General features: G+C 63.0%; 1 protein-coding gene across 2 annotated transcripts in view; it reads right to left on the bottom strand.

The window, feature by feature from the left end:
• Window positions 1-13,371, bottom strand: part of cmtr1 (cap methyltransferase 1) — a 224,636-nt gene that overhangs the window by 188,374 nt on the left and 22,891 nt on the right. For both annotated transcript variants that reach the window (XM_068028382.1, XM_068028383.1), the window contains exon 4: window positions 235-327. In XM_068028382.1, coding sequence (XP_067884483.1) covers window positions 235-327 — 93 coding nt within the window. The remainder of the gene's footprint in view (window positions 1-234; window positions 328-13,371) is intronic.

Below are 13,371 nucleotides of genomic sequence, written 5' to 3'. Positions count from 1 at the left end.
TGGAGGTGGGGAGAGAAGGTGAGGTTGGGAGAGAAGGTGAGGTGGGGGAGAAGGGGAGGTAGGGAGAGAAGGGGAGGTGGGGGAGAAGGGGAGGTGGGGAGAGAAGGTGAGGTAGGGAGAGAAGGGGAGGTGGGGGAGAAGGGGAGGAGAGGCAGAGGGATGAAAACATGTGTGTCAGATATCTCGAGGTTTGAAGTATGTGCCGAGTGAGAAAGTGCTCATTGTCATTTCTACCTGTTCAATCGTCATCCACTTCCGCAGCTCCACTGACTGTGGCATCTCCAAGGAACATTCCGGAAACCATTCCACCTGCTCATAAGCACCAGGCTGTAAAGAGACAGGTAGTTTTACAAAAAGTAAATCTCAATGTTCGCAAAGTCGTTCATTGTCCCGAAATCGGCTGCACTATTCAAAATCCACCTTCCGACCCTCTCAGCAACCAGATCGACACTCCCCGCAATCCCAGCTCCCCCTCGACTCTCCCCACTATCCCAGCTCCCCATCGACACTCCCCACAATCCCAGCTCCCCCTCGACACTCCCCACAATCCCAGCTCCCCCTCGACACTCCCCACAATCCCAGCTCCCCCTCGACTCTCCCCACAATCCCAGCTCCCCATCGACACTCCCCACAATCCCAGCTCCCCCTCGACACTCCCCACAATCCCAGCTCCCCCTCGACACTCTCCACAATCCCAGCCCCCCCTCAACTCTCCCCACTATCCCAGCTCCCCATCGACACTCCCCACAATCCCAGCTCCCCCTCGACACTCCCCACAATCCCAGCTCCCCCTCGACACTCCCCACAATCCCAGCTCCCCCTCGACACTCCCCACAATCCCAGCTCCCCCTCGACTCTCCCCGCAATCCCAGCTCCCCCTCGACACTCCCCGCAATCCCAGCTCCCCCTCGACACTCCCCACAATCCCAGCTCCCCCTCGACACTCCCCACAATCCCAGCTCCCCCTCGACTCTCCCCACAATCCCAGCTCCCCCTCGACACTCCCCACAAACCCAGCTCCCCATCGACTCTCCCCACAATCCCAGCTCCCCCTCGACTCTCCCCACAATCCCAGCTCCCCCTCGACTCTCCCCACACTCCCAGCTCCCCCTCGACACTCCCCACAATCCCAGCTCCCCCTCGACACTCCCCACAATCCCAGCTCATCCCTCGACACTCCCCGCAATCCCAGCTCCCCCTCGACACTCCCCGCAATCCCAGCTCCCCCTCGACACTCCCCACAATCCCAGCTCCCCCTCGACTCTCCCCACAATCCCAGCTCCCCCTCGACTCTCCCCACAATCCCAGCTCCCCCTCGACACTCCCCACAATCCCAGCTCCCCCTCGACACTCCCCACAATCCCAGCTCCCCCTCGACACTCCCCACAATCCCAGCTCCCCCTCGACACTCCCCACAATCCCAGCTCACCCTCGACACTCCCCACAATCCCAGCTCCCCCTCGACACTCCCCACAATGCCAGCTCCCCCTCGACACTCCCCACAATCCCAGCTCCCCCTCGACTCTCCCCACAATCCCAGCTCCCCCTCGACACTCCCCACAATCCCAGCTCCCCCTCGACACTCCCCACAATCCCAGCTCCCCCTCGACACTCCCCACAATCCCAGCTCCCCTCGACACTCCCCACAATCCCAGCTCCCCCTCGACACTCCCCACAATCCCAGCTCCCCCTCGACACTCCCCACAATCCCAGCTCACCGTCGACACTCCCCACAATCCCAGCTCCCCCTCGACTCTCCCCACAATCCCAGCTCCCCATCGACTCTCCCCACAATCCCAGCTCCCCCTCGACTCTCCCCACAATCCCAGCTCCCCCTCGACTCTCCCCACAATCCCAGCTCCCCCTCGACTCTCCCCACAATCCCAGCTCCCCCTCGACTCTCCCCACAATCCCAGCTCCCACTCACCGACTCTCCCCACAATCCCAGCTCCCCCTCGACACTCCCTACAATCCCAGCTCCCCCTCGACTCTCCCCACAATCCCAGCTCCCCCTCGACTCTCCCCACAATCCCAGCTCCCCCTCGACTCTCCCCACAATCCCAGCTCCCGCTCGACTCTCCCCACAATCCCAGCTCCCCCTCGACTCTCCCCACAATCCCAGCTCCCCCTCGACTCTCCCCACAATCCCAGCTCCCCCTCGACACTCCCTACAATCCCAGCTCCCCCTCGACTCTCCCCACAATCCCAGCACACCCTCGACTCTCCCCACAATCCCAGCTCCCCCTCGACTCTCCCCACAATCCCAGCTCCCCCTCGACTCTCCCCACAATCCCAGCTCCCCCTCGACTCTCCCCACAATCCCAGCTCCCCCTCGACTCTCCCCACAATCCCAGCTCCCCCTCGACTCTCCCCACAATCCCAGCTCCCCCTCGACTCTCCCCACAATCCCAGCTCCCCCTCGACTCTCCCCACAATCCCAGCTCCCCCTCGACTCTCCCCACAATCCCAGCTCCCCCTCGACTCTCCTCACAATCCCAGCTCCCCCTCGACTCTCCCCACAATCCCAGCTCCCCCTCGACTCTCCCCACAATCCCAGCTCCCCCTCGACTCTCCCACAATCCCAGCTCCCCCTCGACTCTCCCCACAATCCCAGCTCCCCCTCGACTCTCCCCACAATCCCAGCTCCCCCTCGACTCTCCCCACAATCCCAGCTCCCCCTCGACTCTCTCCACAATCCCAGCTCCCCCTCGACTCTCCCCACAATCCCAGCTCCCCCTCGACACTCCCCACAATCCCAGCTCCCTCTCGACTCTCCCCACAATCCCAGCACCCCCTCGACACTCCCCGCAATCCCAGCTCCCCCTCGACACTCCCCGCAATCCCAGCTCCCCCACGACTCTCCCCACAATGCCAACTCCCCCTCGACTCTCCCCGCAATCCCAGCTCCCCCTCGACTCTCCCCGCAATCCCAGCTCCCCCTCGACACTCCCCGCAATCCCAGCTCCCCCTCGACACTCCCCGCAATCCCAGCTCCCCCTCGACACTCCCCGCAATCCCAGCTCCCCCTCGACACTCCCCACAATCCCAGCTCCCCCTCGACACTCCCCACAATCCCAGCTCCCCCTCGACACTCCCCACAATCCCAGCTCCCCCTCGACACTCCCCACAATCCCAGCTCCCCCTCGACACTCCCCACAATCCCAGCTCCCCCTCGACACTCCCCACAATCCCAGCTCCCCCTCGACACTCCCCACAATCCCAGCTCCCCCTCGACACACCCCACAATCCCAGCTCACCGTCGACACTCCCCACAATCCCAGCTCCCCCTCGACTCTCCCCACAATCCCAGCTCCCCATCGACTCTCCCCACAATCCCAGCTCCCCCTCGACTCTCCCCACAATCCCAGCTCCCCCTCGACTCTCCCCACAATCCCAGCTCCCCCTCGACTCTCCCCACAATCCCAGCTCCCCCTCGACTCTCCCCACAATCCCAGCTCCCACTCACCGACTCTCCCCACAATCCCAGCTCCCCCTCGACACTCCCTACAATCCCAGCTCCCCCTCGACTCTCCCCACAATCCCAGCTCCCCCTCGACTCTCCCCACAATCCCAGCTCCCCCTCGACTCTCCCCACAATCCCAGCTCCCGCTCGACTCTCCCCACAATCCCAGCTCCCCCTCGACTCTCCCCACAATCCCAGCTCCCCCTCGACTCTCCCCACAATCCCAGCTCCCCCTCGACACTCCCTACAATCCCAGCTCCCCCTCGACTCTCCCCACAATCCCAGCACACCCTCGACTCTCCCCACAATCCCAGCTCCCCCTCGACTCTCCCCACAATCCCAGCTCCCCCTCGACTCTCCCCACAATCCCAGCTCCCCCTCGACTCTCCCCACAATCCCAGCTCCCCCTCGACTCTCCCCACAATCCCAGCTCCCCCTCGACTCTCCCCACAATCCCAGCTCCCCCTCGACTCTCCCCACAATCCCAGCTCCCCCTCGACTCTCCCCACAATCCCAGCTCCCCCTCGACTCTCCCCACAATCCCAGCTCCCCCTCGACTCTCCTCACAATCCCAGCTCCCCCTCGACTCTCCCCACAATCCCAGCTCCCCCTCGACTCTCCCCACAATCCCAGCTCCCCCTCGACTCTCCCCACAATCCCAGCTCCCCCTCGACTCTCCCCACAATCCCAGCTCCCCCTCGACTCTCCCCACAATCCCAGCTCCCCCTCGACTCTCCCCACAATCCCAGCTCCCCCTCGACTCTCTCCACAATCCCAGCTCCCCCTCGACTCTCCCCACAATCCCAGCTCCCCCTCGACACTCCCCACAATCCCAGCTCCCTCTCGACTCTCCCCACAATCCCAGCACCCCCTCGACACTCCCCGCAATCCCAGCTCCCCCTCGACACTCCCCGCAATCCCAGCTCCCCCACGACTCTCCCCACAATGCCAACTCCCCCTCGACTCTCCCCGCAATCCCAGCTCCCCCTCGACTCTCCCCGCAATCCCAGCTCCCCCTCGACACTCCCCGCAATCCCAGCTCCCCCTCGACACTCCCCGCAATCCCAGCTCCCCCTCGACACTCCCCGCAATCCCAGCTCCCCCTCGACACTCCCCACAATCCCAGCTCCCCCTCGACACTCCCCACAATCCCAGCTCCCCCTCGACACTCCCCACAATCCCAGCTCCCCCTCGACACTCCCCACAATCCCAGCTCCCCCTCGACACTCCCCACAATCCCAGCTCCCCCTCGACACTCCCCACAATCCCAGCTCCCCCTCGACACTCCCCACAATCCCAGCTCCCCCTCGACACACCCCACAATCCCAGCTCCCCCTCGACTCTCCCCACAATCCCAGCTCCCCCTCGACACTCCCCGCAATCCCAGCTCCCCCTCGACTCTCCACAATCCCAGCTCCCCCTCAGACACTCCCCGCAATCCCAGCTCCCCCTCGACTCTCCCCGCAATCCCAGCTCCCCCTCGACACTCCCCACAATCCCAGCTCCCCCTCGACTCTACACAATCCCAGCTCCCCCTCGACACTCCCCACAATCCCAGCTGCCCCTCGACTCTCCCCACAATTCCAGCTCCCACTCACCGACTCTCCCCACAATCCCAGCTCCCACTCACTGACTCTCCCCACAATCCCAGCTCCCCCTCGACACTCCCCGCAATCCCAGCTCCCACTCACCGACTCTCCCCACAATCCCAGCTCCCCCTCGACTCTCCCCACAATCCCAGCTCCCCCTCGACTCTCCCCACAATCCCAGCTCCCCCTCGACTCTCCCCACAATCCCAGCTCCCCCTCGACTCTCCCCACAATCCCAGCTCCCCCTCGACTCTCCCCACAATCCCAGCTCCCCCTCGACTCTCCCCACAATCCCAGCTCCCCCTCGACTGTCCCCACAATCCCAGCTCCCCCTCGACTCTCCCCACAATCCCAGCTCCCCCTCGACTCTCCCCACAATCCCAGCTCCCCCTCGACTCTCCCCACAATCCCAGCTCCCCCTCGACTCTCCCCACAATCCCAGCTCCCCCTCGACTCTCCCCACAATCCCAGCTCCCCCTCGACTCTCCCCACAATCCCAGCTCCCCCTCAACGACACTCCCCACAAGCCCAGCTCCCCCTCAACGACACTCCCCATCCTCCCAGCTCCCCATCATCGACTCTCCCCACAATCCCAGCTGCCCCTCATCGACTCTCCCCACAATCCCAGCTCCCCCTCATCCACAGGCCCTACACTCCCCACAATCCCAGCTCCCCCTCATCGACACTCCCCACAATCCCAGCTCCTCCTCATCGACAATCCCCACAATCCCAGCTCCCCCTCATCGACAATCCCCATACTCCCAGCTCCCCCTTAGCGACACTCCCCACAATTCCAGCTCCCCCTCATCGACACTCCCCATATTCCCAGCTCCCCCTCATCGTCATTCCCCATACTCCCAGCTCCCCCTCAGCGATTCCCCCACACTTCCAGTTCCCCCTCATCGACCCTCCCCACAATCCCAGCTCCCCCTCATCGAAACTCCCCACAATACGGGATCCCCCTCATCGGCATACCCCATAATCCCAGCTCTCCCGCATCGACACTCCCCACAATCCCAGCTCCCCCTCATCGACACTCCCCACAATCCCAGCTCCCCCTCATCGACTTTCCCCACAATCCCAACACTCCCTCATCGGCATTCACCACAATCCCAGCACCCCATCATGGGCTCTCCCCACAAACCCAGCTCCCCCTCATCAGCACACCCCACAATCCCAGCTCCCCCTCATCGACACTTCCCACAATCCCAGCTCTCCCTCATCAGCACTCCCCACAATCCCAGCTCCCCCTCATCAGCACTCCCCACAATCCCAGCTCCCCCTCATCAGCACTCCCCACAATCCCAGCTCCCCGTCATCGACACTTCCCTCAATCCCAGTTCCCCCTCATCGACACACCCCACAATCCCAGTTCCCCCTCATCGACACTCCCCACAACCCCAGTTCCCCCTCATCGACACTCCCCACAATCCCAGTTCCCCCTCATCGACACTCCCGCAATCCCAGTTCCCCCTCATCGATATTCCCCACAAGTCCAGTTCCCCCTCATCGATATTCCCCGCAATCCCAGCTCCCACTCACAGACTCTTCCCACAATCCTGGCTCCCCCTCGACTTTCCCCACAATCCCAGCTCCCCCTCACACTCCCCGCAATCCCAGCTCCCCCTCGACTCTCCCCGCAATCCCGGCTCCCCCTCGACACTCCCCGCAATCCCAGCTCCCCCTCGACTCTCCCCACAATCCCAGCTCCCCATCGACACTCCCCGCAATCCCAGCTCCCCATCGACACTCCCCGCAATCCCAGCTCCCCCTCGACACTCCCCGCAATCCCAGCTCCCCCTCGACACTCCCAGCAATCCCAGCTCCCCCTCGACTCTCCCCACAATCCCAGCTCCCCCTCGACACTCCCCGCAATCCCAGCTCCCACTCACCGACTCTCCCCACAATCCCAGCTCCCCCTCGACTCTCCCCACAATCCCAGCTCCCACTCACTGACTCTCCCCACAATCCCAGCTCCCCCTCGACACTCCCCGCAATCCCAGCTCCCACTCACCGACTCTCCCCACAATCACAGCTCCCCCTCGACTCTCCCCACAATCCCAGCTCCCCCTCGACACTCCCGCAATCCCAGCACCCCCTCGACTCTCCCCGCAATTCCGGCTCCCCCTCGACACTACCCGCAATCCCAGCTCCCCCTCGACACTCCCCACAATTCCAGCTCCCACTCACCGACTCTCCCCACAATCCCAGCTCCCACTCACTGACTCTCCCCACAATCCCAGCTCCCCCTCGACACTCCCCGCAATCCCAGCTCCCACTCACCGACTCTCCCCACAATCCCAGCTCCCCCTCGACTGTCCCCACAATCCCAGCTCCCCCTCGACACTACCCGCAATTCCAGCTCCCACTCACCGACACTCCCCGCAATCCCAGCTCCCACTCACCGACTCTCCCCACAATCCCAGCTCCCCCTCGACTCTCGCCACAATCCCAGCTCCCCCTCGACTCTCCCCACAATCCCAGCTCCCCCTCGACTCTCCCCACAATCCCAGCTCCCCCTCGCATCTCCCAACAATCCCAGCTCCCCCTCGACTCTCCCCACAATCCCAGCTCCCCCTCAACGACACTCCCCACAATCCCAGCTGCCCCTCATCGACTCTCCCCACAATCCCAGCTCCCCCTCATCCACAGGCCCTACACTCCCCACAATCCCAGCTCCCACTCATCGACACTCCCCACAATCCCAGCTCCTCCTCATCGACAATCCCCACAATCCCAGCTCCCCCTCATCGTCATTCCCCATACTCCCAGCTCCCCCTCAGCGATTCCCCCACACTTCCAGTTCCCCCTCATCGACCCTCCCCACAATCCCAGCACCCCCTCATCGAAACTCCCCACAATACGGGATCCCCCTCATCGGCAGTCCCCACAATCCCAGCTCCCCCTCATCGGCATACCCCTCAATCCCAGCTCCCCCTCATCGACACTCCCCACAATCCCAGCTCCCCCTCATCGACCCTCCCCACAATCCCAGCTCCCCCTCATCGGAACTCCCCACAATCCGAGATCCCCCTCAACGGCAGTCCCCACAATCCCAGCCCCCCTCATCGGCTCTCCCCACAATCCCAGCTCCCCCTCATCGGCATACCCCATAATCCCAGCTCTCCCTCATCGACACTCCCCACAATCCCAGCTCCCCCTCATCGACATTCCCAACAATCCCAGCTCCCCCTCATCGACTTTCCCCACAATCCCAACACTCCCTCATCGGCATTCCCCACAATCCCAGCACCCCCTCATGGGCTCTCCCCACAAACCCAGCTCCCCCTCATCAGCACACCCCACAATCCCAGCTCCCCCTCATTGACACTTCCCACAATCCCAGCTCCCCCTCATCGACACTCCCGCAATCCCAGTTCCCCCTCATCGATATTCCCCACAATTCCAGTTCCCCCTCATGGATATTCCCCACAATTCCTGATCCCCCTCATCGACACTCCCGCAATCCCAGTTCCCCCTCATCGATATTCCCCACAATTCCAGTTCCCCCTCATCGATATTCCCCACAATTCCAGTTCCCCCTCATCGATATTCCCCACAATTCCAGTTCCCCCTCATCGACTCCCCCCACACTCCCAGTTCCCCCTCATCGACTCCCCCCACACTCCCAGTTCCCCCTCATCGACAAGCCCCACAATTCCAGTTCCCCCTCTTCGACTCCCCCCACACTCCCAGTTCCCCCTCATCGACTCCCCCCACACTTCCAGTTCCCCCTCATCGACACTCCCCACAATCCCAGTTCCCCCTCATCGACACTCCCGCAATCCCAGTTCTCCCTCATCGATATTCCCCACAATTCCAGTTCCCCCTCATCGATATTCCCCACAATTCCAGTTCCCCCTCATCGACTCCCCCCACACTCCCAGTTCCCCCTCATCGACTCCCCCCACAATCCCAGCTCCACTTCATCGACACTCCCCACAATCCCAGTACCCCCTCATCGACTCCCCCCACAATCCCAGTTCCCCCTCGACACTCCCCGCAATCCCAGCTCCCACTCACCGACTCTCCCCACAATCCCAGCACCCCCTCGACACTCCCCGCAATCCCAGCTCCCCCTCGACACTCCCCACAATCCCAGCTCCCCCTCGACACTCCCCACAATCCCAGCTCCCCCTCGACTCTCCCCACAATCCCAGCTCCCCCTCGACTCTCCCCACAATCCCAGCTCCCCCTCGACTCTCCCCACAATCCCAGCTCCCCCTCGACTCTCCCCACAATCCCAGCTCCCCCTCGACTCTCCCCACAATCCCAGCTCCCCCTCGACTCTCCCCACAATCCCAGCTCCCCCTCGACTCTCCCCACAATCCCAGCTCCCCCTCGACTCTCCCCACAATCCCAGCTCCCCCTCGACACTCCCCGCAATCCCAGCTCCCACTCACCGACTCTCCCCACAATCCCAGCTCCCCCTCGACTCTCCCCACAATCCCAGCTCCCCCTCGACTCTCCCCACAATCCCAGCTCCCCCCCGACACTCCCCGCAATCCCAGCTCCCACTCACCGACACTCCCCGCAATCCCAGCTCCCACTCACCGACCCTCCCCACAATCCTGGCTCCCCCTCGACTTTCCCCACAATCCCAGCTCCCCCTCGACACACCCCGCAATCCCAGCTCCCCCTCGACTCTCCCCGCAATCCCAGCTCCCCCTCGACTCTCCCCGCAATCCCAGCTCCCCCTCGACACTCCCCGCAATCCCAGCTCCCACTCACCGACTCTCCCCACAATCCCAGCTCCCCCTCGACACTCCCCGCAATCCCATCTCCCACTCACCGACTCTCCCCTCAATCCCAGCTCCCCCTCGACTCTCCCCAGAATCCCTGCTCCCCCTCGACACTACCCGCAATCCCAGCTCCCACTCACCGACACTCCCCGCAATCCCAGCTCCCACTCACCGACTCTCCCCACAATCCCAGCTCCCCCTCGACTCTCCCCACAATCCCAGCTCCCCCTCGACTCTCCCCACAATCCCAGCTCCCCCTCGACTCTCCCCACAATCCCAGCTCCCCCTCGACTCTCCCCACAATCCCAGCTCCCCCTCGACTCTCCCCACAATCCCAGCTCCCCCTCAACGACACTGCCCACAATCCCAGCTCCCCCTCAACGACACTCCCCATCCTACCAGCTCCCCATCATCGACTCTCCCCACAATCCCAGCTGCCCCTCATCGACTCTCCCCACAATCCCAGCTCCCCCTCATCCACAGGCCCTACACTCCCCACAATCCCAGCTCCCCCTCATCGACACTCCCCACAATCCCAGCTCCTCCTCATCGACAATCCCCACAATCCCAGCTCCCCCTCATCGACAATCCCCATACTCCCAGCTCCCCCTTAGCGACACTCCCCACAATTCCAGCTCCCCCTCATCGACACTCCACATATTCCCAGCTCCCCCTCATCGTCATTCCCCATACTCCCAGCTCCCCCTCAGCGATTCCCCCACACTTCCAGTTCCCCCTCATCGACCCTCCCCACAATCCCAGCTCCCCCTCATCGAAACTCCCCACAATACGGGATCCCCCTCATCGGCAGTCCCCACAATCCCAGCTCCCCCTCATCGGCATACCCCATAATCCCAGCTCCCCCTCATCGACACTCCCCACAATCCCAGCTCCCCCTCATCGACACTCCCCACAATCCCAGCTCCCCCTCATCGACACTCCCCATACTCCCAGCTCCCCCTCAGCGACTCCACTCACACTCCCAGTTCCCCCTCATCGACCCTCCCCACAAACCCAGCTCCCCCTCATCGGAACTCCCCACAATCCGAGATCCCCCTCATCGGCAGTCCCCACAATCCCAGCCCCCCTCATCGGCTCTCCCCACAATCCCAGCTCCCCCTCATCGGCATACCCCATAATCCCAGCTCTCCCTCATCGACACTCCCCACAATCCCAGCTCCCCCTCATCGACACTCCCCACAATCCCAGCTCCCCCTCATCGACTTTCCCCACAATCCCAACACTCCCTCATCGGCATTCCCCACAATCCCAGCACCCCCTCATGGGCTCTCCCCACAAACCCAGCTCCCCCTCATCAGCACACCCCACAATCCCAGCTCCCCCTCATCGACTTTCCCCACAATCCCAACACTCCCTCATCAGCACTCCCCACAATCCCAGCTCCCCCTCATCAGCACTCCCCATAATCCCAGCTCTCCCTCATCGACACTCCCCACAATCCCAGCTCCCCCTCATCGACACTCCCCACAATCCCAGCTCCCCCTCATCGACTTTCCCCACAATCCCAACACTCCCTCATCAGCACTCCCCACAATCCCAGCTCCCCCTCATCAGCACTCCCCATAATCCCAGCTCTCCCTCATCGACACTCCCCACAATCCCAGTTCCCCCTCATCGACACTCCCCACAATCCCAGCTCCCCCTCATCAGCACTCCCCACAATCCCAGCTCCCCCTCATCAGCACTCCCCATAATCCCAGCTCTCCCTCATCGACACTCCCCATAATCCCAGCTCTCCCTCATCGACACTCCCCACAATCCCAGTTCCCCCTCATCGACACTCCCCACAATCCCAGTTCCCCCTCATCGACACTCCCGCAATCCCAGTTCCCCCTCATCGATATTCCCCGCAATCCCAGCTCCCACTCACCGACCCTCCCCACAATCCTGGCTCCCCCTCGACTTTCCCCACAATCCCAGCTCCCCCTCGACACACCCCGCAATCCCAGCTCCCCCTCGACTCTCCCCGCAATCCCAGCTCCCCCTCGACTCTCCCCGCAATCCCAGCTCCCCCTCGACACTCCCCGCAATCCCAGCTCCCACTCACCGACTCTCCCCACAATCCCAGCTCCCCCTCGACACTCCCCGCAATCCCATCTCCCACTCACCGACTCTCCCCTCAATCCCAGCTCCCCCTCGACTCTCCCCAGAATCCCTGCTCCCCCTCGACACTACCCGCAATCCCAGCTCCCACTCACCGACACTCCCCGCAATCCCAGCTCCCACTCACCGACTCTCCCCACAATCCCAGCTCCCCCTCGACTCTCCCCACAATCCCAGCTCCCCCTCGACTCTCCCCACAATCCCAGCTCCCCCTCGACTCTCCCCACAATCCCAGCTCCCCCTCGACTCTCCCCACAATCCCAGCTCCCCCTCGACTCTCCCCACAATCCCAGCTCCCCCTCAACGACACTGCCCACAATCCCAGCTCCCCCTCAACGACACTCCCCATCCTACCAGCTCCCCATCATCGACTCTCCCCACAATCCCAGCTGCCCCTCATCGACTCTCCCCACAATCCCAGCTCCCCCTCATCCACAGGCCCTACACTCCCCACAATCCCAGCTCCCCCTCATCGACACTCCCCACAATCCCAGCTCCTCCTCATCGACAATCCCCACAATCCCAGCTCCCCCTCATCGACAATCCCCATACTCCCAGCTCCCCCTTAGCGACACTCCCCACAATTCCAGCTCCCCCTCATCGACACTCCACATATTCCCAGCTCCCCCTCATCGTCATTCCCCATACTCCCAGCTCCCCCTCAGCGATTCCCCCACACTTCCAGTTCCCCCTCATCGACCCTCCCCACAATCCCAGCTCCCCCTCATCGAAACTCCCCACAATACGGGATCCCCCTCATCGGCAGTCCCCACAATCCCAGCTCCCCCTCATCGGCATACCCCATAATCCCAGCTCCCCCTCATCGACACTCCCCACAATCCCAGCTCCCCCTCATCGACACTCCCCACAATCCCAGCTCCCCCTCATCGACACTCCCCATACTCCCAGCTCCCCCTCAGCGACTCCACTCACACTCCCAGTTCCCCCTCATCGACCCTCCCCACAAACCCAGCTCCCCCTCATCGGAACTCCCCACAATCCGAGATCCCCCTCATCGGCAGTCCCCACAATCCCAGCCCCCCTCATCGGCTCTCCCCACAATCCCAGCTCCCCCTCATCGGCATACCCCATAATCCCAGCTCTCCCTCATCGACACTCCCCACAATCCCAGCTCCCCCTCATCGACACTCCCCACAATCCCAGCTCCCCCTCATCGACTTTCCCCACAATCCCAACACTCCCTCATCGGCATTCCCCACAATCCCAGCACCCCCTCATGGGCTCTCCCCACAAACCCAGCTCCCCCTCATCAGCACACCCCACAATCCCAGCTCCCCCTCATCGACTTTCCCCACAATCCCAACACTCCCTCATCAGCACTCCCCACAATCCCAGCTCCCCCTCATCAGCACTCCCCATAATCCCAGCTCTCCCTCATCGACACTCCCCACAATCCCAGCTCCCCCTCATCGACACTCCCCACAATCCCAGC

The sequence above is a fragment of the Heterodontus francisci genome, unplaced genomic scaffold (assembly GCF_036365525.1).
Source record: "Heterodontus francisci isolate sHetFra1 unplaced genomic scaffold, sHetFra1.hap1 HAP1_SCAFFOLD_786, whole genome shotgun sequence".
Classification (NCBI taxonomy): domain Eukaryota; kingdom Metazoa; phylum Chordata; class Chondrichthyes; order Heterodontiformes; family Heterodontidae; genus Heterodontus; species Heterodontus francisci.
This window is presented reverse-complemented; position numbering and strand designations above follow the sequence as displayed.